Source organism: Podarcis liolepis (genome assembly GCF_965112155.1).
Source record: "Podarcis liolepis genome assembly, chromosome: 1".
Classification (NCBI taxonomy): Eukaryota; Metazoa; Chordata; class Lepidosauria; order Squamata; family Lacertidae; genus Podarcis; species Podarcis liolepis.
This window is the reverse complement of record NC_139554.1, coordinates 100,530,863-100,554,833: the sequence shown is the minus strand read 5'-3', so window position 1 is coordinate 100,554,833 and position 23,971 is coordinate 100,530,863. Positions and strand designations below refer to the sequence as shown.

The window sequence follows — 23,971 nt, the reverse complement described above, 5'->3', positions numbered from 1 at the left end:
AGCAGTGGCTGAGGAGGAACACCAGTGAGTGTGAAGAAAGGAGGGGGTGAGGGAGGGTAAGGAGGCTGCTCTTTCCCCCTTCTCCCCATCAGTTGCACCAACAGTAACGCAGCTGCCATTTTGAGCCGGCTGCCTCCCTCTCATGCCAGATAGTGTCAAGGAAGGGAGGGGTTGCTCCTGGAGGTGGGGAGGATATTACAGCAGTGGTGAGGACACTGAGTCCAGTGAGCTGGAGGGAGGGGGGCAGGTGACACCAACCAATGAACCAGACCCACCCTCTGCCCGGCCAATGCAAACTTTGTCTCTCTCCACCAAATCCACCCTCTGCCCGTGCAGTTTTGACGAGGAACTCAAATATGGATGGGAAAGTGTCCCATTTGTAGAACAAATGGGACAGGAGACACTTTAGTCCCAAAAAGGGATGCTCCCGTTTTTCTAGGGAGGTGTGGCAACCCTAGTTGACAGTTAAATGTTAGGGACAGACAGTTGGAGATCAACAGAGTGAAGTGGGTAGGCAGTTGGGAGTTGGTTGGAGAGAGATATGGAAGTACATTGGCTGGGGTGAAGTATTGCAGAGATTGGCTTGAGGGTAAAGCCATTTAGAGGCTAGCGTTAGAAGCGGTGGCTCTGGAGTCTGTGGAAACTGCCAACTAGCGTCTTAAGACCCCCCCACACCACACCCCAGATAGGTATCAGATTTCCCTTTTGTATATGAAGTCCCCTTAATAAAACTGTCTCACATCCAAACACATTACTAGGTGGCTTAAAAGCATTCTGAGAGAGAACTGGTGGCAGCTCAAAGACTGAAGAAACGCAGACACAGGTACTTGTGGTGTAGGCAAGGGAGAATGAGGGACCAAGAATCCCTGACACAATGGTGACAGAGGTAGCAGCTCTCCACCAGAGGTAATAGTCATTCATTCCCCAATTAGATATTTGAATTGCAGAGACTTGGGAGTTTGGAAGCTCAGGTTTATGAAATGATTACATTCCACTAACAAGGCCAGGCTTTGTCAACCTGCTTGCCCTTTAGCTGTTTCGGACTGCAATTCCCAACAGCCATGGCCAGCACTGGAGAAGGTTGCACTAGGAGCTCCTAAGAGACAAAAACTGGAGCACTGATTTTCTACCTACGAGGACTAGGAACTAGGGAAAGTTGGAGGCAGAGAGCATGCATCATACTAATGACTTAGAACGCAGCACACAAAAAGCAGACATGTAAAAATAAACTACAAATCCAGCAAGGAATATTGATTTGCACCTTCACATGCATTAAGGCGCTCCCTGAGAAAAACTACTAAGAATGTAAGGAGGTCGTGACACGTGTTTATGTAGGAAGACAAGGTCAGAGGATATACTAACAATGCAAAGAGGTGTGTTGTAATAAATATGAAAAGGGCAGGTTTGTTGGGCCCAAATGTCCTGTTCCCATCCAAGAATTCCTTTCTCCTCATTAGCCTTTCACCTTTGGACAGCCAGGGCATTAAAATTCTGGCTGAAGCATTAAGGAAACCAGTTTGGTGTCCTTAGCACAGATTTATCCATATCACAAAACAGTCATATAATTTGGCTCGAGTGTTAAATGCCTGCTCAGGAAAGAGGCCCTTGAAAAAGGGAGAGGGTTGTTGCTAGTCAAATCTGCTAAAAGTTCATTCAGCATATTATCCATGCCTTGCTTTCTTCAAGAAGTCATATTTGTTTATTCAGCAAAACTAGAGGCAACAGCTCCTTTACGCTGTATCTCGTATTTGTATGGAATGGGGGGGGGGGAGGAAACATTATAATCATGTGGTGACTTCCTTGCTAGAAGACCCCCATTCTTCTAACAAAGAGAGAGCTGCAGTTTACAGAGTTCTCTGGAAATTGTGGTGTTGTGAGGGGACTTAGAGTCTTAGAGAGCCAGTGTGGTGTAGTGGTTAAGAGCGGTAGACTCCTAATCTGGGGAACCGGGTTCGCGTCTCCGCTCCTCCACATGCAGCTGCTGGGTGACCTTGGGCCAGTCACACTTCCTTGAAGTCTCTCAGCCCCACTCACCTCACAGAGTGTTTGTTGTGGGGGAGGAAGGGAAAGGAGAATGTTAGCCGCTTTGAGACTCCTTAAAGGGAGTGAAAGGCGGGATATCAAATCCAAACTCTTCTTCTTCTCTTCTTCTTAACAATTCTGAGCACCCTGAACAAACCATACTTCCCAGGATTCTTTGCGGAAAGCCATGGCTGTTTAAAGTGTCTCAGATGTTCAGTGCAGATGTCCAAGGCCACAGGACTCTTAGACAGATTCACATGGCTGCCCCTCTGGATGTCCTTAACAGTTATTACTTGTAAAGCTTTAAACAGCTTAGGACCAGTCTACCCAGAGCATCACCTTCTCCAACGTGAATCTTCCTACCCACTTCATCAGCCCCCCCCCCCGGCATGCCTTGCCCCATCTGATGTACAGTTGGAAGCGAAGTATCTGAAAACCCTAAGTACACCATATGACAGAGCTTTTAGTAGGGATGTTAGTCTCCTTTATTTTTAAAAGTGGAAATGCTTCTAGTCCTGGACAGTTTACACATGTAGGCTTCAAAATGAACCCTGAAAGTATTTCTCAGTGCTGGGAAGTCAAACATCAGGCAGTAGCCTCCAGAGTGCTTCAGTGCAGTACTGTACTAGGAAGCCTGTGCAGATGGTTCTGTAACAGTAGTTCATCCAGCACAGAAATACAAGTCTAGAGTATGGCTTATGTTACTCTTCCCATCACCGCTGTTGTTCACTCCTTTTGCACAGCTTTTTTTTTTAATGGGATATTTTCCAATGCAACTAGGAAAAGAAGCTGCAGAAAACCAAGACAGACAACTTTCTCAAGGAATTACAATTTGCAAAGGAAAACATGATTCAGACAATATGGTCCAGATGAGGTGAGTGTGTTCAAGGCCCACTTCAGCCATTGTGAAAGTTGTATTTTGTCAATGACAACTTCCCTATCTGAGGAATAGGAATAATAGTGAACCACCTCAAATCAAGAGAACTAAATGTTTATTATTATATTATATGTTTATTATATGTATTTTTAATCCCATTTATTTTTTCCTAGGATGTCTCCCTGCCACATCTTAATCCATCTTAAAAATGGAAGATCGTAGGTGAAAGATAGTGACTTCAAACACTGTGATTTAGCTGCAATGAACAACCTAAGGCTTCCGCACTCCATGCTTCCCACATGCTTACAAACTGGATTGCACTGACTGAATTGATGAATTAATCAGATATTGGTATGGCAGCACAGTAGCCAATGACAACCTCCTTACTTTAGTGCAATTAACCTCACCTTTACCCGTAATGCATCCATCTTTTGAATATGCTTGCAGTATCATGAAATAATAATTCAAGAAAATAGTATGCATTGTACTTATTCAGCATTTAAACTTGGGAGACTGGTGCCAGCTTAGTCCCAAGATCATATTCTTCAGTGATATTAGGATGTTCTGAGGCTATGCAAGCCCAGACAGGAATTCGTCATCTATTTACACTTCCCTGGTAATGGCATAATCCTAATCAGCTAGTGAGGTGAATTCATTTGCATCCCAACAAAAAGCGGAAGTTGCACAACATGACCTCTTCCTAGTCACCTAAGTGACCTGTCACTTAGAGGGCTGAATGTAGCTGAGAGGCCTAAGCAGGTTTACTTGGAATAAACAGCAAATAGTTTGACAGTTTAGATCTTCCATCTGTTAAAAAAGAGAATATGCTCCTTTTCCCCTCCCCTCTTGTTTTGTTTTCGAAGAGTCCTATGTTTCAAGGCGATATTCTAAATAACCTTTTGAAATACCTGTTGTTGTTGAAAAAGAAATCTATGAACGGTATAATCTTTACTTGTATTTGGCACTTCTCGAAACAAACGAAAAGCAGCCTCTGCAATTTATGCACCACAGCCCGGTGTGTGTTTACTCAAAAGTGCATCCTGAGTTCAGTAGCGTTTGCTTCCAGTAAATGGGCATAGGATTGCAATTCAGTTTGTTTTTATTGGTTGCTGGAGTATCTTGTTAAATTCTGTACACCAGGGGTGGGGGGAATCTTTTTCAGCCTGAGGCCCACTTGCTAAAGTGGGCAGGGCAAAGAATTTAATGCTTACCCTCATACAGCGGGCTGGTTTCACACTCACACGCCCCTCTCTATCCTTCATGCAGATGAACAAGAGGCATCTTCAGAGGTCAAAGGCACATTCCAGCCAAGTAAAAACACTCAAAGAACCAAGAAGGGCCAGTGAGTGGGGTAGTCTGGGGAGTGTTCCAAAAGTCAGATTGAGACAACTAGAGGGCCACATTTGGCTCCCAGACCAGAGGTTTCCCCACCCTTTTTATACAAACTAAACAGGACCAACTTCACAATAGGAACTTCATTCTGAGCAAACATGTATAGGTTGATGCTGTCAGTCATTTAGAGCAGGGTTTCCCAAACTTGGGTCTTCCACTGTTGTTGGACTACAACACCTATCACCATCCCTAGCTAGTCAGGGATGATGGGGATTGTAGTCCAAAAAGCAGCAGGAGACCCAAGTTTGGGAAACACTGATTTAGAGCAACCAACCATCTCCAAGACAAGCAGCTTTCCTGATGATGACATTGTACATTTAGACATTTGGAAATGCCACATCACTCCAGTTTCTGATACCCTTGGAACAGTTCTGGCCGCAATCTGTGGATCTGGAAAGGAGCTTGTTTTCACACATACTGGCTGAGTGAGGAAAAGTCACTATGAGGAATTGCCATTTGATTTACATTTCCAAGCAGGGGTAGGGAACATTTTCCACCACAAGGGATGTTTCATGAGCCACCTTCTGGGGGGTATATATCAAGTGATGGTTGTGGCTGGAAACAAAAAGATGTGGCTTTCACCTTTGTACAGTGGGCTGCATTTCTAGCCATTCCATACCTCTGCACCCACAAAAGTAAGGGTTATTATCACAGTTCAAGGACAAATTCCAGCCAGGCAAAAACCACACAAGGAGGACATGGAGCAAGGCCGGGAGTGGATGTGGCTTACAGAGTATCTCAAGGTCTGGAGGGCCACGTATGGCTCCCAGGCCTGTGGTCCTCTGCCCTGACTTCAAAACCAGAAAACAATCTTTTTCAGTGACAGACTTGCCTGGACTGATTTATACTAGTTACAAATGGATGACTGGTCAAGGGGTGGGGAGGGACTCAGACCAGGAAAGATTAACAAATGTTTGTATACCAATGTAAGTTAGAAGAGTGGCACTGCAGCTCACAATATAATGTGCCAAAGCCAAGACAGGGTGTTAGGTTTTGATGAACTTTCCTTTTAATTAAAAGGATTTAAATTAAGGCACTTTGCCTCCGCCTTTGAAGACGGTTCGGAAACTTCAGCTGGTGCAGAATTCGGTGCCCAAGTTTTTCACCAGGGCAAGACAGTTTGAGTATATTACACCAGTCCTGGCCTAACTGCACTAACTGCAAATTAGTTTCCTGTCCCGATTCAGAGTGCTAGTCTTCACCTGTAAGGCCTTAAACAGCTCAGGATCAACTTTCTCCATATGAATATCATCTTCCGAGACCCTTCTTCATGTTCCTCCTACATGAGGGGTCCAGAGGGTGACAACATGAAAATGGGTCTTTTCTGTAGTGGCTCCCCATTTGTGCAACGCTCTCCCCAGGGAGGCTCAGCTGGCACCTTCATTATATACTTTTAAGCGCCAGGCAAAAACATTCCTCTTCAACCAGGCCTTTGGCTGATTAACATTCTATGTTTTCTTAATGTGTTTGCAGCATGTGGGGGCTTATCGGATTGGTTTGTTCTTGTTCTCATTATGTATTTCGTGTTTTCATTTTGTATTTTCATGCTGTGAACCACCCTGAGATTTTCGGAGGAAGGTTGGTATACAAGTTTAATAAATAAAATAAAAGTTCAAGGGATTGCACCCACCTCTCTCAATTAAGCTTGCTTTGCTGCTCAATATTTTAAAGCAGAATCAGGCTCATTTTTTTACAAGTTTGGGCTGGAAAGACCACTGGGGGTGATTCAATATGTCTGCTGCAGTTTTCGGGACTCCCAGTTCTGCCTGGGTACACAGCAGGCCCTGCAAACCTGTGACCCGCCAAGTTAAACACAAGTCGCCAACCACGGATAGCAGCATGCACTAAGTGGCTCAATAAATTCCTGGTTCTTCTGCCTGCCTGGAACTGCAAAATGGGGGAGTCGTCAAGAATCTGGCAGGCGACTATAAAAGGTTACTTGGCTGCAATCAACTTGATAGGTCACAAATTAGGCAGGCCTAGGAAATGTTGGCAGTGAAACCCAGAGTCTGTCTAACAGATTGAGAATGCAATCTTTAGCACACTTCTACTTTGGGGGAGCAAAGGGCTGGCAAAGACTGTTATTAGGGCAGCAAGGATTTCATCTATGTAAAACGGGACCGCAATAACACTACGGCTGAAAGCTGAAGTAGTGAATGGGATAGCTCGAATTATTTTGGGGAGCTGTACCTCTTGGGAGTTGTCCTTGTCATTTAACCTGGAGAACACCCAAACTGAGCAAACGGCTACTTAACTCTGAGCAAGCATGCAGAGGGTTGCACTGTGGGACTCTGCTAGTTTCATGGGCTGCATGAGATTGGTGAGATCTAGGGGCAACTTTGCAATAAAGCGGAGGTAAAATGTAAATTCCAACACATTACTTAAGGTATCTTCATGTTGGAAGTGTAATTTCAAGACGCTGCCCCCCTCCCCAACCCTCCAGGCGGTGCTTTTTTAGCAAAATAGATCCTGAAAACATTTATCACATGAGCAATCTTTCTTATGTGCTCTTCAGAAGAGATGACAGGTGGGTACCAATTTTAGAAATCGTGAAGGATGCTTCCTATACTCAGCATAAACAACAGGTTCACCACAGGAACATTTTGTAATGAAGGGCAGTATATAAATTTCACAGATTAAATAAATAAACAAAATGCATGGCCAGGATTATTTGTGGCATCAACATACAGTAGTCGTACCTTGGTTTGGGAACAGGTAGTTCCCGAAAGTTTTGGCTCCCAAACATCACAAACCCGGAAGTGACTGTTCTGTTAGCGAACTAATTTTGGAAGCCGAACGTCCAACAGGGCTTTTGCAGCTGCAGGAGCTTCCTGAAGCCAACTGGAAGCCGTACTTCAGTTTTCAAACGTTTTGAAAGTCAAACAGACTTCCTGAATGGATTCCATTTGACTTCCAAGGTACAACTGTATTTTACACAATCCCAGCACAAGTAGTGGAATGGAAAAGCTCAACCCAAGAGTCCTGCATTATATTTTCCCACCTCGGTTCTAGTATATTTCAATCTGGAGCAGTTCTGGCCTAGGTTTTATTTAGGACTCAAGTGTGTGCTCTTCTCCACAAGCAAGTCAAGAAGCCATGAAAGACTCAGGTAGTACTCAGTGTAAGTTCTTGTTTGATACTAAAGCTGTTGCCATAAAACCATACACTCTGCAATTCCCTCCATCCCTGAAGGATCTTACAGGCACAATCACAGTTCTCTTATTAGAACAGCAGTCAGGAGAATTTTATATTACTGGGGTAAATCTGTCAGGGGCTTTAAAACAAAATAAAACAAAAGGTGAATGAGGTGTAAATCCTGATAAAGTTCTATGGTGGAATCAAATCAAAGGCAGAAACAAAACACAAGTTTGTCCTCCTCCAGATTCTGGTCTTATTATATGACCACTTAGAATCAAGATTTCTGGCTGCTGCCTACCACAGACTGAGAATTTATCCTAACCTAGAACACACAACAATTTCATAGCTAGTGCATGGGTTTTTCCGTATCAAAGTGTATATTGTTGCTGAACAACTATTATTGGTAAAAAAATATTGACCCATACATTTCTGAGTCCAATTCAAAGTGCTGGTTTTAACCTACAAAACCTTACACAGTTTGGGGGCCTATTACCTAACTGAAGGCCTCTTCTGACATGAGCCTATACAAACCATGAGGTCATCATCTGAGTTCCTCCTTGGATGGAGATGCAGAGGATTATGAAGAGAGGTGGCCTTTGCCTGTAGTCTCCGCTGTGTAGAACACTCTCTGAAAGAATATTCACCTGGCACCAACCTATTTCCAGCACCAAGCAAGGGCTTTCATATTTTCCTAGGCATTTGGTTAACGTCATGGCTGTCTCTGTGGGCATTTTTGGCTTGTTGATTATTATGATGATGTGTATTTTCTAGGGTTGGCTTGAATTTTTTAAAATCCACTGGTTATTTTATTGAAGGTGCTGCTTTTGTTTTTAATTCAGAATGCCTTGCATAGAATGTGTTTTGCACTAAGCTGTAAGTCACATCAAGACTTTTACAGTAGCAGGTGTCTAACAAATGGGATATATACAGAGAGATATGTTTCCTCCAGCTTTCTCTCAGTAGGGCCTGCTGAGAAGATCAATTGGATCAGCATTGGGCTTGTACCTATGCTTAAACATACAGCAATAAATGGAGTATGGCTAAGAGTCATATAAACACAGCTTTAAAAAGGACAGAGATATGTATGTCATAGATAGCCAGATTATCGATCTATCTGTGACTATAAATCCTACTGATTTTAGCAAGATTTATTTCCAAGAAAGCATCCACTGGACCAGGCCACTTGTCAAATAAATTAAATGTGGATCTTAAACTTATCACAGAATTTAAGGAAGTAGGACCTAAATGGATTAATTCATGCCAGTCATATCTGAATATGTTTTCTACAATGCACCCATAAGGCATACAAAGTTTGTTGACAACTTCATATCTTGAGTGAAATTTCTCTCTCAATAAACCCACTTTTACAAGTGCAACCCAAGGAGGTGGTGGAGGGGGGGGGATAGTTTCACATTAGGATGTTTCTTACTTCATCTCTTTGTCCTGGGAGAATGCAACTAAAGAAACCACATTTAAAATCAGACATTAGATATGCAAATATGTGTTCAGATCAGAGATACAAAAATTATTCCAATGATTAATTATTCATCATAAAAAATGTCAATTAATAATTCTGAAGCATAATAGGCATCTTTCTAATGCATCTTTATTTTTTGAGGCCTAAATACTGTTGAATATATGTATTTGACAGAATTCTTGCAACTTTTAAAAAATTCAACAAAGTAAATAAGAAACTGTAAACAAAGGGAAGGAAGGAATGCTAATAACCACCAACTTCACCAGAGAGAGTACCCGGAGTTGAATATTGGTGTCACGGGAGACGCAAGAGCGGCAACTGCCCCTTATATCCCAAGAATGAACACTAAAGGAATCCACCCAGGATTGTGTTATCCACTTACTTTCAAAAGGACAAACACACTTCTAATACACTTGCAAATATGCACAGACAGGAATGCAGGAAGCTGCCTTATACAGAATCAAACACTGGTCCATCTAAGCATGTATCATCTGCACTGACCAACAGCGACTCTCCAGGGTTTCAGGCAGGGGTTGAAGCTGGCTGATGCTGCGGGCTGAACCTGGGACCTTCTGCATACAAAGCAGATGCTCTACCGCTGAGCTACAGCCCTTCCCGACAGGAAGCTGCTTTGCCTTTTACCAGCACAATTTCACCTACAAGACCAGAATACTCTCCTGTGTCTTGCAGAGGGTCCCTTCATCTTCCCCATCAACTGCAACATGGCCATCTCTTAACGCAGGGGTGTCCAACTGGTTGACCGCAATAGACAGGTTGATCCCCGGATGATTGCGGGATCCTTATCGCTCGCATTATTTAGAATCATGTCTCCTCCCCCCAACTGTGAACTCCCCCCCCCAAAAAAAATGGGTAGATCACTGCCAGTTTTTCCCGGAAGCAGATTGCAGTCTCTTGGGAGTTGGATGTCCTTGTTTTAACGGAAGGAACAGGGATTGGACGTGAGGCATCCTGTAGAAAAAGCAAATGCTTTGCCACTGAGTGGCAAATAACAGAGGACCAGGCCAGGTTCAAGATACTAGTGTGCAAACTCCAGAACAACTTAGGTCCAGAATGCTTTAACCCATGTCTCCCAAAATGATCAATGAGATCATCTAGGGGCAGCAATATTAGTACTCCCACAGGGAACCAGAAGCACAACTCGTGTCAACAAGGAGTTGGCCTTCAGTGTAGGGAACCTAGCTCTGTGGAACTCCCTCCCACTAGAAACCAGGGAAGCACAATCCCTGCCAAGTTTCAGAAACCAGATTAGAACTCTTTTATTTTTGGAGGCCTCCGCACCGTGAATGCCGCTCTGATGTTTTAAGTCTCTGATGTTTCAATTTATGCTTTAAACTTTGTATGTTGCATACTTTTATTCTGTAAGCCACTTCGGGATGCTGATGGTGAAAAGCAGGGTGTAAGTTGTAATAAATATAAAAGTAAAAATTTTAAACAATTATTATATATCAGGATACATAGCCCAATCCTAGAACTGAAACAGGAGTGACCTGAATATCATATGGACGAAGCAGTGATTCATAGTGCTGTTTTGACATGGGAATGATACAGGAATTCATCATATGTTGCCATTTCCAAGTCTGTGCATAAGAACTTTTTCGGGGGAGGGGATAGTATAGCATAGAGCAAACAATATCCTCCAAATGTATCTGCCATGTTTTTTTAAAATGATATGCAAGTTATGTTAATCAGGCACAATTGTTCCCTCTAACAAGGAACTCGGTGCACTCAGAATGCTCAAAGGAAACCTCAAGGTTTGCAGAAGTAAAAAAAAGAAAACTAACAAAACAATCCCAAACTGAACATGCTCAGTCTTAACAGAATGCAGGAAAAGAAAGAGATAGAAAACCACAGAGGGGGAGTAAATTGGCTTCCTTGAGCTCCTAAGAATTAGAAAAAGACACCTCCAGGTGGCTGGCAGTAACCCTAAACAAGAACATTCCCGTTAGGTGCTGGAAAAAAAGTGTCACAACATGTTGTGGTATATGTCCTCTTGTGAAAATATCTGATCCTTTTGCATTTTATAGTTCTGCAATGTGAGTGTCAGTACAAGATGCTTACACTTCAGATAAAACGTGGCTGCAGAACTCGAGCACCAGCTGATCATCTTTTCCAAAAAAAAATCTACCTATTATGAAAATATCAGGTGTCTGTACAAAAAAAACACAACAATCCTACAAAGTTCCAGCTGGCCACACTGTGCAATTCTTCTTACAATCCCTTCCAGAAAGAAATTTGACTTGGCTTAAGCTACTGAATTACTGAAATCTCCCTGTTCTAGGAAGGCAGACTGGAGTTCCCCTTCTCCTCATAGCCAAAGAACAGGTGTGAAGTGTGTCTGTACCAGACATGCATCCACTGCCTGCCCGAGAAGTGTACTTGCAGAAAAATTAAAGAAGGGGTAAGAGTGCAACACAGAAACCAGCCCTCAGCTACCACTTCTTTGCCTTGGAGGTGACCCACGTATGCCCAGTGAACTACACAGCACATATTCACAGCTCGCAAATTCAAGCCTCTGAGCCCACAGATTGGAGGGTGAAACAATCAACCCCGGGAAATGCACAATGAAACTCCCACCTATTTCATATACAAATCAATGCAAAAAATAATACTAAATTATGAAACGCTGGCCCTGCATTTGTGTGGTTTAGAAGCATTACTACTCCGTGAATAAATGTCTTTTCTTTCTCTTCACTGTGATTGTGTTTACTCCCCCTACAAAGAAGGAACACTTCATGAATGGGGCAGCCACTTTGTAAGGATTATGAATTTTAAGCAGACCAATCCTCCTCTTCCTCCAGGGCATGCTGTATTCTTGAGATGCCATGTGTACCAAGCGTTATACGCCGGGGGCTGTCTCCTTCCAAATGAACAAGCCAAAAAGTGAAACTCCTTTTAAACTGCATCTTTAAAGAGAAAACAGAAAAAAGGCATACACTTTTCCTACTGCGGCTTGCAGAAAACAGGAAGGCCCGTTGCTTGCTGGGTACTATTAGGCAACCCAATTCTGCATGCCTTCAGTTTGCAGGAAAAGAAACCTACCCAAGCAACCCCAAAATCCCAAATGTCAAAAGCTGCTCATCTGAATCCACCCAGACACAATGGGAGCGAGTGAGGTTCCCCTGTCATCAATATACCTCTAATTTCACAGACACTTTCTTGGCAGCCCGGGCCAGAAGAGAGCAGGCCAACAATCCTACGCTTAACTGGGTAACCTGCAGGATCCTCGGGAAGCGCAGTCTCGGGAAGGGCCGCCGCCGAGTTGGCCAAGCCCTTTCCCAGCGCCTTTCAAGAAAGAGTCCCCCCCCCCCCTTACGCCCGTCCGTCCGTCACCCTGAGGAGCCCCTGGCTCCGACCTCGCCTGCCTGCTTCGGCGGGCCCTCGCCATATGCGCGGGGAGACGGAGAGCGCGCGGGAGACGCCGAGGCAGAGCGCGCGCCCTTTTCTCATGCTAATGAGCCCCCGGCCGCCCTTCGGCGGGGGAGGCTCGTGCGAGGGAGGGAGGGAGGCAGGTGGCCGCTCGCTCGGCTCCCACCGCAGCCCCCCGGCCAACCGGAAATAGGGCCGCGGCGTCACGTGGGGGAAAAGGAGAGCCCGGCCAGAGAGGAGCCGCTGGTGGCGCAGTCCGTGGACAGGCCGGGCCGAGGCGCGCGCTCCCCCCGCCGCCCGCTTCCCACGGCCCCTCTCACGTGGGGGATGGAGGCAATGGAACAAAGGGGGCAATCGGGGGAGGGCAAGGCAGAGCCCGGTGCCCGCCTGGCATCCTCTTCTTCGGCAGACACGTTTGGCTGGCCCCAAGGGTCCTCTTTACGCAGGGGTAAAGTTGCAGAGATGGGGAAGGGGAAAGACACGCGGGGACCATTTTTTTGCTCCTCAGCGCCAGACGGGGTCGCGTCCGCCCCATCCACCCAACGTCTGATTTGCTGAGGCTGGTAATTTGGTGGCTTGTGGTACTGAAGGTGGGGGTTTACTTTTTCTTTTTGAATTCCCAAGAGTGTGCTATAATAATAATGACAATGTAAATAAACAAACAAATAAATAAAATGAGGCTTACTTGAGCGTCAGCCCCCTTGAAACCCGTGCTGGGCATCCTTCTGTGTCAACATGCCCAGCCTCGTGCTGCAAATCTCACACGTGCGTCTCCCAAGCATCTCTAAGTTTACTCGAAAGTAAGTCTCTCCTTTTTTTCCTCTTTTTTTCTGCCTCCCTTTTTCCCCCACGGCAACTTCCTGCCAAGGATGGGACTGGAGGCTTGGACGAAGCCAAGGCAAGGGAGACGCTTCGTTTGTCTGGGAGGGGGCGAAGCAGAGCATCGATCAGTTTTCCCTTCGCTTTCGGCGCTGATGTCAAAATCTTGCTTAGCCCAGGAAAAGAGCACTTGCATTCCTCCTGTAGCTTCACGAAGCCGCGCGTCCTAACCGCGGAGGTGAAAGTTGTTTCGCCTCTTCTTCCTCAGTGGTAATAGGCTTCATTTTTATTAATTTTTTATGTTGCTATTTTCTGACACAAATCTTCAGCCCAAACCCCTCTCTCTCCCTGTTTAGCAGCGTGATAATAATAATAATAAAGCATCCTTGCTACTAAGAGTTGAGCGGTTACGTACCAATCTTGCAAAAAGTCTCTTCGGGGAGCGTTCCCCCCCCCCCGCGTTGTTTGCCTTCCCCCCTCCCTCTTTCCACGCGTGTTTCGGGAGTTTGTGGAAACTAAAGGATGGTTCTGCGGGGGGGGGGGACTTCCTAAGTGTCTAGGAATTATTTTGGCCGTGGCAGTGTAAATCCACCAGGACCTTCCCACGGTCTGGTTCGGTCTCTGTCCTCCTCGCAAAGGATTGCCCGTGTAACTCCCATTTATTTGAAGGGGGGAGAAATCTAAAGCTCGTTCTTTGCTTTAAAGCGAGGGGGGGGAATATTTGGAAGCAAGTTGGCTCTTCCCCCCACTACCACCCCACCACCTCGTGTCCTAGTTAATAATCTAGAGATGTAGGAATAATATATAAAGGGGTGGTAATGAGATTACATGTTAAGCACTTGCACTTCAGATAAAGGGGAGGGAGACGTGTAATCGAGAATTCAGAAAAGGTTGTTGCTATCAGTATTAGTACAGTATTAATATTATTGGTGTAGGTTCGCTGTAGCTCTTTCAGAAGGGTCACTGTGCTTTAGAGCTCCAGACCAGATCCGAAAAGACCTCCTTCAGATGAAAAAGACTTGGGATCTGGCTGCCTGGGATTGGTACTTCGCTTCGTATTTGCAACAGGATCTGCTCACCCTCTTGTCCCTCTCTCCAGAAATCCAGAGGCGCCTCCGTCTAAAAACGAATGGTACCCTCCTCTCCGGGATAGGGATCGTTAGGTCAGTCAGTAAACAGTTTAGCTCTCCCCCTATCCTCAAAAGAGAAAAGAGAGGGAAGTTTTATCCCAACTCAATGCAAAGAACCAGAATAAAAGCCTGGAGAGGCTCTTCTCCCACTTGTCTAATTACTGAGCTTCATCTTTTTGCCATCATCAGTGGATCAGGATTTTTTTAAAAAGAAAAAAAGAGATGTTCTGAATTAATACAAAAACGACAGGTCTTAAGTGGAAGAGGCTCTTTAATAGTCATAGGTTAAGAAAAAGAAGTTTCCTTCGCTTCTTCCGGGCGTCCCACCGTTAGGAACCTGCCTTACCTGCCCCGGAGAAGGTGTCAATGGAAAAAAAGCCCTCTTTGATTCGGATCGGACGGGGCAATTGGGTCCAGTTCGATCCGGAGCGTGGGTCGTGGCGGTATGGGCGGCGGGGGGGCTGCTCCCCGGATGACACCAGAAGAAAGCTTCCCGTCAAGCAAACCTGAAATGAGCATTTGATTTAGAACCCCGCTCCAAAGATCCCCGCGCTTATCCTAACCCCAAATGCGTGTCAACCAAAACGTCTGAATATTTCCTTCAAACACGGAACAAGAAATCCCAATGCGCGCGCGAGGCAGGAACTGCGAGGAGAGATGAGGGGTGTCTCTCTACCTCCTTCCAGTTCCTGCTGAGCGGAGGATTTAGACCTATTTTCGAAGGGTAGGGAGGAAATAAATTCTCCCCAAAAGCCTTGTTTGGGTTTATTTGGACCGTGTCCCCGCAGTTTTGGAAATGATTCACCCAAAGCTTCGAAAGAGAGGGAAGTAGGGCGCGTGTGGCGGAGAGGATGCGGTTGCATGTTCTGATTTGGGCTGCTTTTTATTCCTTTTTCTTCCTCCCTCGGCCAGCAAGTTGGCAAGAGTGTGTTACCCCCTCTCCCCTTTCCAAAATACGCATCCATCCCCCTACCCCCTGGTCCTGAGCTTCAGGAGCCTTTTCCCTTTGGAGGCGGTGTTTGCCAGGGACTGGAGCAAGCATCCCAGTCGCCTCGCTCAAGGCGCCCGTTCAATGCACAGCTCGCCAGCAGTTTATCTTAGCTTACTGTAAGTAAAAGTGGAGTGTCGGATCAGCGCAGCATTCGTTTCAGTTTCCTTCAGTGGGAAGGAGCTGGCGGGGTCGGAGGGGGTCTGCAGAGAAAGAGAGGAGCGCTCTCTAAGAGATTTAACTGTGGCCAAGCGAGGAAGATGCTGCCGGAGGAACCCAGTCTCGCTCTCTCTCGTGTGTGTGTGTGTGTGTGTGTGTGTGTGTGTGTGTGTGTGTGTGTGTCTGGGCAGCTCCTGTTTAGTTTCAGCACGGGATCATGCCAGCCAACCTCGCGGATTGGAACTTTTCCCCCTGGATGGGTGGGTGGGTGTTTCTTTATAGGAAGCACTGAGATCCGGCAAAAAGTTATCTCGCAGAGAAAAGGAAGGGGTTGCTGCTGGGGGAAAATATGGGGGAAGCTGAACCCAGCAAAGGATCCCCCTCTTCTCTCCTCTCCCCGCCGCCCAGCCGGGCCTCTTTCATCCTCTCCGGGTGCTTTTAAGGACTTCGCCTGCAGCCGGTGGTCTCTCCCAACCCCCCCAGCCCCTCCGACGATGCGCCTGCAAAGCAGCTTTTTGATTAAGCAAACAGAAGAGCATTGGTTAAGAACACACTTTAAGTTGTGTGTGCTGTGCGTGTGTGTTTTAAAGGTTCCCCTGGGACCGTGGACTCGGAATTGGTTAATAATGTGCAGTACTTGCTAAATTGCTGACTTCCAGATGTGGGGGGGGGGAGGAATATCTTTCTTGTTTAGGACCTACGTAACCTGATTGGATTAGGACAGGCGCGTCACATTGGAAACCTTTTTGAGTGATGATTTAATTAACCATACAGTAGAAAGCTGCCTTCGCCAGGAAATCCCTTCCCCATTTGCATAACCAATCCCCACAGTGCAAAGGTGGAGTCTCAGGGCTTAATTTTCATTTTAATCTTTGCCAAAGTTCCCCCCCCCCCACCTCTCCGCGAGCGCACACACAAAAAAGACTTGTTACCCCCATGAAATGCAAAGCTACCCACTCAACTTTCTGCCCTTCAAGGGCCATCTGTGTGTAAGAGAGAGACACTGAGTGTGTGTGTGTGTGTCTATCTGTCTGTCTATCTGTGTGTGTGTGTGTGTGTGTGTGTGTGTGTGTCTCTGATATTCTAATATACTGGTGCAGGTAGAAGTCAATCTGTCTAAACCTTTGACTGCAATCCTAAAGAACAGTTACTGTGATGCTAACCCCACTGACCACAGAGGGATTTGCTTCCGAGTAAACAAGCTTAAAGCCACAGTTGCGAAAGTCCGTGAAAGCTACCTATATATTTCATGCACTGAATATGCATTCTGTCTTTATTTTGTCTGCTTGTTAATGGGTTCCGAGTCTTTTTACACCGCACTTCGCCCGTATACGCCTCTATACATAGTATCTCTGTTTCCTAACTGCCCCTCTGACTATCTCCTTGCAAGTGTGAAAGGAGAACAGAAGGTGGAGGGAAGCAATTATTATTTTTCCCCAATTCTCAGCCTTTGCATACACCCCAAGAGAAAAATGTCGATATTTTCTCCCTCCCACCCACAAAAAAGAGCAGCAGGGACTTATTAACACACACACACGAGAGATCCTCGCTGCATTCACTCTCAAGTAAAAGTTATATCTCCAGCAGAAGGTTTTGCCTCTAAGTAAGCGCTCTTAGCAGCTTTGAAACGCCCCATAAATTTATTTTTATTTTTTTAAGGACCAGGAGTTCATTGGCCACTTGTTATATATATTCAGCGCTAATTCAGCGTCTTCCTTTCTACCCCTAAGTTTTATTATGAATAGTTTTGTTTTGTTTTCCCCGCTTGCCCCGTCACACTGGCATCTGCAATTTGAAAGGGGCGCGAAGGAAAAGCAATCGAGGGAGGAAGCCCATAAACAAACAAACAAACAAACAAGCGATCCCTAGATCTCTCTTTCCCTGCTGCAGATCCCGTCTTGCTCTATAGCCGCGCGCTGCGAGCAAGCCTGCGGGATGCGAACCGCACAGCCTCCGGGTGTCTCCTTGCAACTTTCAGTTCCTTTGAGTTGGGCTAGTTCTGTGAATGGTGTTCACCGTTTTCCGCCTCGCATCCAGTAGGATTTAGCGAAGAGGATAATGATGCCAAAGACTTGATGGCTGGGGAGGGAGGGAGGGAAGGAGGCAGGCAGGCCAGGGGAGGGTGGAAAAGAGGGAGGGAAAGGCGGAGGGGAGGGGGGAGGAGGAGGAGGAGAGAGAGAGGGAGGTGGAATTTCATTTCTTCCACTAAAGCGTTCGCGGAGACTTCAAGGTATAATCTATCCCAGATCCTTCCTTTCCCAGAGAGAAACTTGGCGATCACGTTTCCACATGATGCTCACGTTTGGCGCTCTTCAATTATCCCTCCCCACAAAGATAGGTGGCGTGTGTTTCAGGGTCCTCTCTCCTCTCTCTCCTACAGAAAAGAAAAAGAAAAAAATGTCATTAGAAGAGGCGTAACACGTCAGTCCGTCCCCAGGTTTGTGTTTCCTGGAGTGGCAGAAAGAGATCAGTCCTAACCTGCCCAGCAGGAATAACGGTCCCTTCCGACAACTCTTTCCGAGGCTTTTTGACCATTTTGTCCTCTCTTCCAACCAGCTACATCTCCCTGCACCTTTTTTTCTCCCCTCCTTCCTCCACTCCGCGGCTTTTTCATGCTTCTTCTTCTCTCCATTGCTGACCAAAACTACACACAAGACTTCGCAGGTACGTTCTCGGTTATATTTTCCTCTCTTTTCTATTTTTGCTCATTGTTGTTCCGCTTCTCCCCCTCGTTCTTTCTCTCTTTCTCTCTCTCCCCACGTCTTTTTCTTTTAAAAACAATTGCTGTCTTGGGGTCTGTTTTCCTTGTCTACAGCTAGGGAGGAAGTGGTGAGGTGGGGTGAGTTCTCATTTTTGAACTGAAATCTACATTTACTTGGGACCACTTTCTGAGAGAGAGAGAGGAAGGGAGTTGTTTCTGCCTGCAAACTGTTATTACCTAGGGTCTCCCTGCTCTACCAGGACATATACCCACCTGGCTTACCAGGTGGGAAAGGTTATTTTGCACCCCCCTCCATTTTTATTTTACGTTTTATAGTTCCCACCAGGAGTAGGGAAAGTTCGCCTATCTATTATTCTTCGGTCTGTTGTGGGTTGTTGTTTTTTTTTAAGCAGCATTCCGCTCGCTTCTCTTCGTCCTCACGTTTACACATCTTAAAGTTTGCACGTACCTGTTAATGATTTTCAAGCTGTGAACAAGACCAACACAGGCACGGCTGGATAATAAGATTTTAGTTGGGGCTTTGCTTTAAAAAGAACTCCCAGCAAACCAGCCCCACCAAATGTATTATTAGCTGGCTGCAGCTCTTAGGGTTAGTGGCAGGCTTCTATTTAGTCTCTTCCAAAGCAACCAAGAAAGTTTTTCTTTTCTTTTCTTTTTTTGCTGTTCTGTATGCTTAGTCAGTTTCATTTCTTGCTTTTATTTCTCTGAGACTGGGTGAAGTTAACACCTCAGCTTCTGGGATTCTCAACAAGAAGTGAAAGTAGTGACTGCAACTTGCTTAAAAGTCGTTTGTAGCACAAAAATTAAAAAAAAAATGTAAAGAGGGGAACAAAATCAGAATTCGCCCAAGAAGAGACGAGGGGTGGAGTAGGGGGACTTTGGTGAGATCCCAATTTTCACAATTTTTAGCAACCTTAAAAAAAATGAATATCAAAGGGTAAGTAGGCAGTGAGAATCTTTGACGGTGATCCTCTCCATTGGTAGATTCTTAGAGAATTTCGCCACTTACCCAAGGATGCTTTCAAGGATCAGGTTGTTGTTTTGAATAATTTCTTAGCCTCCTGCTAGATCTTTTCTTTTAATGGAGAAGATAGTTGCTACAGAGTTAGAAGTCTCCAGCAAACATGAAATGGGGTGCTGATTCCCCTCGCTCTTCCACACACACATTTCAGTGGCTCAAGATGGGTTCATAGGCAGCTGAGTCCAAGACACAGGGCTGGCCTCGCTTGTGCCATCTTACACAGCCTTACCTGCACAACACAGTGCATTTGAAGCTAATCTCCAAACAACACACTGCCGCAAGGTTTATCTCATTTCATTTCTTCCTTTCTTAAATCGCCTTTAAAGTTAATAGGGAAACAACCACATAAAAGGAAGGGAAGAAATCCCCCTCCCCTTCTCCTGCCAGATCTGTAAAGTTCTGCGTTGTGCAGCCCATGCTTACTCGTAAGTAAGTTCCCCTGACTTCAGCGGGACTTGCTCTCACGCAAGTGCGGTGAGAGGTTTTCCAGCCTAAAGAGACGAGCCTGCGAGTCCATTTCTAGATGGCAAAAGCCTAGTATATAAATAAAAGGGGGGAGACAAAAGACGAGGTTAGGATAAATTTGGTCCAGGAGAGCAAGGGTTAATTGTCCTTGTTTTACAGTTTGCATCTGCTGCATCTTTTATAGTCTCTCTCTCTCTCTCTCTCTCTCTCTCTCTCTCTCTCTCTCACACACACACACACACACACACACACACACACACACACACTACCCAGTCCGCCTTCCTTGTTTAAACTCGTCCTTAAGTCAGAGTATGCTGGGTTGTGGTTGTTGTTGTTGTTTGTGTTGTGCTGTGTGGGTGCATGTTCTGAAGCTACAGCGTTTGCTTAGATCAGCCAGACAGCGAGGGGTTTCCTCGTTTCCCCAGTTTTGACAGTCTTAAAGCTCACATCCAGTTTGCGGCCGTGTCAGCGAGAAAGTGCACCAGTTTTACAAGACTCTCTCTGTGTGTGTACACACACAATTTTTTAAAAATGAGATCCACTAATAAGAAAGTCTCACAAGAGTAGTTTCACATCTCTCCCGCAACCCCTCTTCTTATTTTCTTTCTAAAGAAGGGAGGCTGAAATTACATTTGGGGAGGGGGGGGGAGAACCCTGTGCAGGATATTGCCAGCGTGACTTTAAAAGTGTGAGAAACGTGGGGGGGGGGGGGAGCGAGCGAGAAGGCAGATAAGCCTGTTCTTCTGCAGCTCTTATCAGTTCGCAGCCATATACTTTCAATATATATATATATATTAAGGTGTCATTGGTTATGCAAACAAGAGACAGCGTCGTGAGGTCCTCAGTACTTTTCGGAGGAAAAAAATCCGCCCAGCGATTTGAGTCAAGCAACGTTTTTTTTTCCTGTTTCAAAACTCACACAGAGAGAGAGAGAGAGAGAGAGAGAGGGAGACAGAAAACAAAACCATTAAAACCGAGTGCATTCCCTCTACGGGTCATGAGTCATTTCTGAAGATGTAATACTTGTGTGTGTGTGTGTCTGATCACTGGTGGTGGAGGGGGAGATAATAATAATGTTAATAATAATAATAATGATAATAATAATAATAATAATAATAATGGGAGGTATTTTGTCTGTTAAAAGAAGAGCATGAATTTCAAAGAAAGAAAGAAAAAAGTCACCCCCACCCCCAGCCAGACACTTCCGAGGAAGGGCGAAGGGAGAGCGTGTGTGTGTTTTTGTGTGTGGCGCTGTGTGGTGCGCAAGGCGAGCGCTGCTGTGCACGGCGCCTGGGCTGCTCGGGGTGGGGGTCCTTCTTTTGTGCAGGGTGGGGAGGTGTCGGGGTGGGGGGTGGGGGGGTTGCCTGTGGGGAGAGCCTCTCCGCTGTGTCCGTGGGCTCCCTTTGGCGCCGCGCGTTTGAACGGGATCTCGCCATGCCCACCCGGTGCCTCTGTTTGGTTGCTCCATAGAGTCTGCGTGCTGCTGAATCAGGGAGTCGAGTCCATGCGAGCTGCCATCTGATCCACTCTTATCAATGAAGCAGCAGATCATGGCGGATGGCCCCAGGTGTAAGAGGCGAAAACAAGCCAATCCAAGAAGGAAAAACGGTAAGGAGAGAAGGGAGCCGCCGGGGAAGGGCAGAGCGGGGGAGGGGGAAGCCCTCCATCAAACTTTTTTCCCTTCTTCAATTTTTTTCTTTTTTTCTACTTTGGGTCCTGGCGACACTTCGAGACGATTGCCGGCGGAGTGGGGAGGGGGGGAGGGTTTGGAGAAAAGGCAAGGAAATATGAAAGGAGGTGTGCGTATTTGGACGAAGGGGGGTGTTGCTAGAAAGAAAGCAGCAAAAAGCCCCCCAACCCCCCCCCAATGCCCGCGGTGGGTTTGGAGCAGGGCGATCGCTTGCGCCGCGGCGGAGAAAAGAGAGAGGAGGAAAGGGGGGGAGACCCACCGAGAGAGAGAGAGAGAGAGAAAGAGAAAGAGACGGAGGGAGGGCGAGCTAGAGATCTGTCCGTCTTGTTTGTTGTGTATTTCTGGAGCGGAGAGAGCGAGAGTTTCAGGGAGCCCGAGAGAAAGTGAGTGGCAGAGAGGATCGGCGGTGGGGGATCCCAGGGCGTTGCTATTCCTGTGTGTGTCTGTGTGCCCCCCCCCCCGCGAGCGCTCCTTAAGATTTGGTTCGCTTCACACACACCCTCCACCCACCTCTTTCCTTCTTTTTTTTGGGGGGGGGGAGAAGTCCGATCAAAGTAGGCAGAGGGAGGGAAGGTCCCGGGGCTTCCTTGGAGGAGTTGATGGCGCGGGGGGGGGGGAGATTCCTTAAGGAAGCGGAGCGGGGGTGGGAGACTCCGGGCGCTGAGAGGAAGGAAGAGAGAGAGGAAAGGAGATTCCTCCTCCCCCCCCCTCCAGTCTCCGTCGCTTATCTTGGCTCAGGGCGTTGGGAAAAGCAGAAAGTTTCTCGCCTCTGGGGCGAGTTAGCTAACGGTCCCGGCTGCTGCGCTCCTGCGCCGGCGAGATCGCCCAAGAAGACCCGTTAGATTCCTCTCGCCCGCTCTCTTTCCTCTTCCCCTCCTTCCTTCCTTCTCTCTCTCTCCCTCCCTCTGGCCCCGCCGTTGTCTCTTTCTTGTTTCCCTTTGATCGCTGCCTTCACGGCCACAATCACCTCTCAGCCAAGCCAAGCCTCTCTCTCTCTCTCTCTCTCTCTCTCTCTCTCTCTCTCCCTCCACCCCCCTCCTCCTCTCACAAGACCCAGGGAAAGCAAAAGAGCTGAGGGTGAGAGAGAAAGAGAGAGAGAAAGAAAGAAAGAAAGAAAAGAAAAGGCACTTTGGAAAACGTCCGGTAGTTTTCACGTTGTCATAACCAGATCCTTCCTTGTGTTGTGGGGGGGGGGGTGGAGAGAGAGAAGGAGGGAATGGACACACCGAGAAAGGAGGGGTGGATTACAGGGAGGGGGGCGATCTTTGAACAGCTCCATTAAAACACATACGCAGGAAAACCTCAACCGCTTAGCCAGACCCTGGGAAAAGCAGGGGGTGGGGGGAGGAGGAGGAGGAGGGAGAGCAGCGTGAGAAATCTGGAGCCGAGCGGGCGGAAGAGTTACTTTTCGGGGGCGGCCAAGGAAACTCCCTCTGTCGAGCAGGCAGCAGTCGGGAGGGTCGTGCGTGTCCCGCGCGTGGCCCTCTCTCCTCTGATCGCGGAAGAAGCGGACGGAGAGGGAGGGGGGTCCTGCGCGGCCCCGGGACATATCCTGCGTCGGATGTTTGGGGAGGGGGTTTGAGCTGCCCCCTTTCTCTCCAGGTCCTTCCTTTCTTATTTGAATCACAAGTTCCAAGTCTCTCTCCCCCCCCCCCCGCGCAACTAAACACTCGCACACTCCAGCCCCACACCATTCCGCATGGCGCTTCCTTGGCCCTCACTCTGAGCAACTTTTCTCTAGAGTTGAGGGCGGAGGGGGGGGAGTTGAGCATGAGGAAGACCCTGATGTAAACCCGAACCGATGTTACTTGCAATATGTTTTTTTGGGGGGGGGGACAAGAAAGGAAAGGAAACACAAAGAGAAAGATGGGTTACAAACAAATGTGGGCGAGTTTTTGTGCGTTTCCCCCGTCGCTGGGGAGGTGTGAGAGAGGGACTTTTCAGGGCAGAAACTCCTGGCGAAGTGCGCCCCACGGGCTGCCGTGTCTCCACTCACCCCTTCCCACCTCCCCGGGGCTGCTTTCCAAAAAGGCAAAAAAACAAAGTCTAAACAATATATTCGGGGCATCTTCTTCTCTCGCCCCCCCCCCCCCGCTTTTCCGCGTTCCCCGCCACTTTCCCTTTTAGCCTGGTGCCTGCCGTTATTTAAGGTGGTCCTGGCGAAAGAGGCACTTTTCCTGCCCACCCTCTCTCACCCGTCGCTTGTAATTTAGCAGACGCACAATGCCTAATAAAGGTTTGATAAGTAAGTAATTTAGCAGACGTTTAAAAGCACTCCTAAGCTTTCTTTCACCTCTTTTGTACGATTATTATTATTATTATTATTATTATTAAGCTGATTTGCTTACAACCACTGTCTGCTGTAGGGCTTTCCTCCCCCCCCCCTTCTATCCTTTACAAAAATGTTAAAAGAGCAAACCTTTTATGTCAACTATGAAGTCCTCTCCGCCGCCGCTCCCCCCCCCCCCACCTCGCGCGCCACACACACAGGATATGTTAAATATCACATGGAATGAGATTCAGGCTTGGCATTCTTGATTATTGGGAAGGGTGATGTGGTTCAAGCCAACCTTCTTTCTCTTCCCCGTGCGCGTGTATAAGACTGAAAGCGTGTCCAGTGTGGTGTGGTGAATATCTGCATGTATGATCTATCTGCATGTGCAGTGTTTCCTCCTGACAGTTTG

The 23,971-nt window shown here is 46.8% G+C and overlaps 1 protein-coding gene and 2 long non-coding RNA genes across 12 annotated transcripts in view; 2 read left to right on the top strand and 1 right to left on the bottom strand.

The window, feature by feature from the left end:
- Nucleotides 1–282: 282 nt before the first annotated feature.
- Nucleotides 283–4,062, top strand: LOC310703272. Its single transcript, XR_014524053.1, has 3 exons — nt 283–906; nt 2,803–2,896; nt 3,073–4,062. It is a non-coding gene; the product is annotated as an uncharacterized lncRNA (long non-coding RNA).
- Nucleotides 4,063–14,495: 10,433 nt separating this feature from the next.
- Nucleotides 14,496–17,763, bottom strand: LOC310703211. Its single transcript, XR_014523997.1, has 2 exons — nt 17,690–17,763; nt 14,496–14,748 (listed from the first exon to the last, which is right to left on the bottom strand). It is a non-coding gene; the product is annotated as an uncharacterized lncRNA (long non-coding RNA).
- The window catches only part of ZEB2 (zinc finger E-box binding homeobox 2), a 165,911-nt gene continuing 157,867 nt past the window's right edge, over nt 15,928–23,971 (top strand). For 2 of the 10 annotated variants that reach the window (XM_083493352.1, XM_083493344.1), the window contains exon 1: nt 21,370–21,670. In XM_083493352.1, coding sequence (XP_083349478.1) covers nt 21,385–21,670 — 286 coding nt within the window. In that variant the 5' untranslated portion in view covers nt 21,370–21,384. Of the gene's footprint in view, nt 18,054–20,528; nt 20,827–21,067; nt 21,206–21,369; nt 21,671–23,971 lie in introns of those variants that run through there. The other 8 variants (XM_083493351.1, XM_083493346.1, XM_083493345.1 and 5 more) reach the window with 8 other exon arrangements.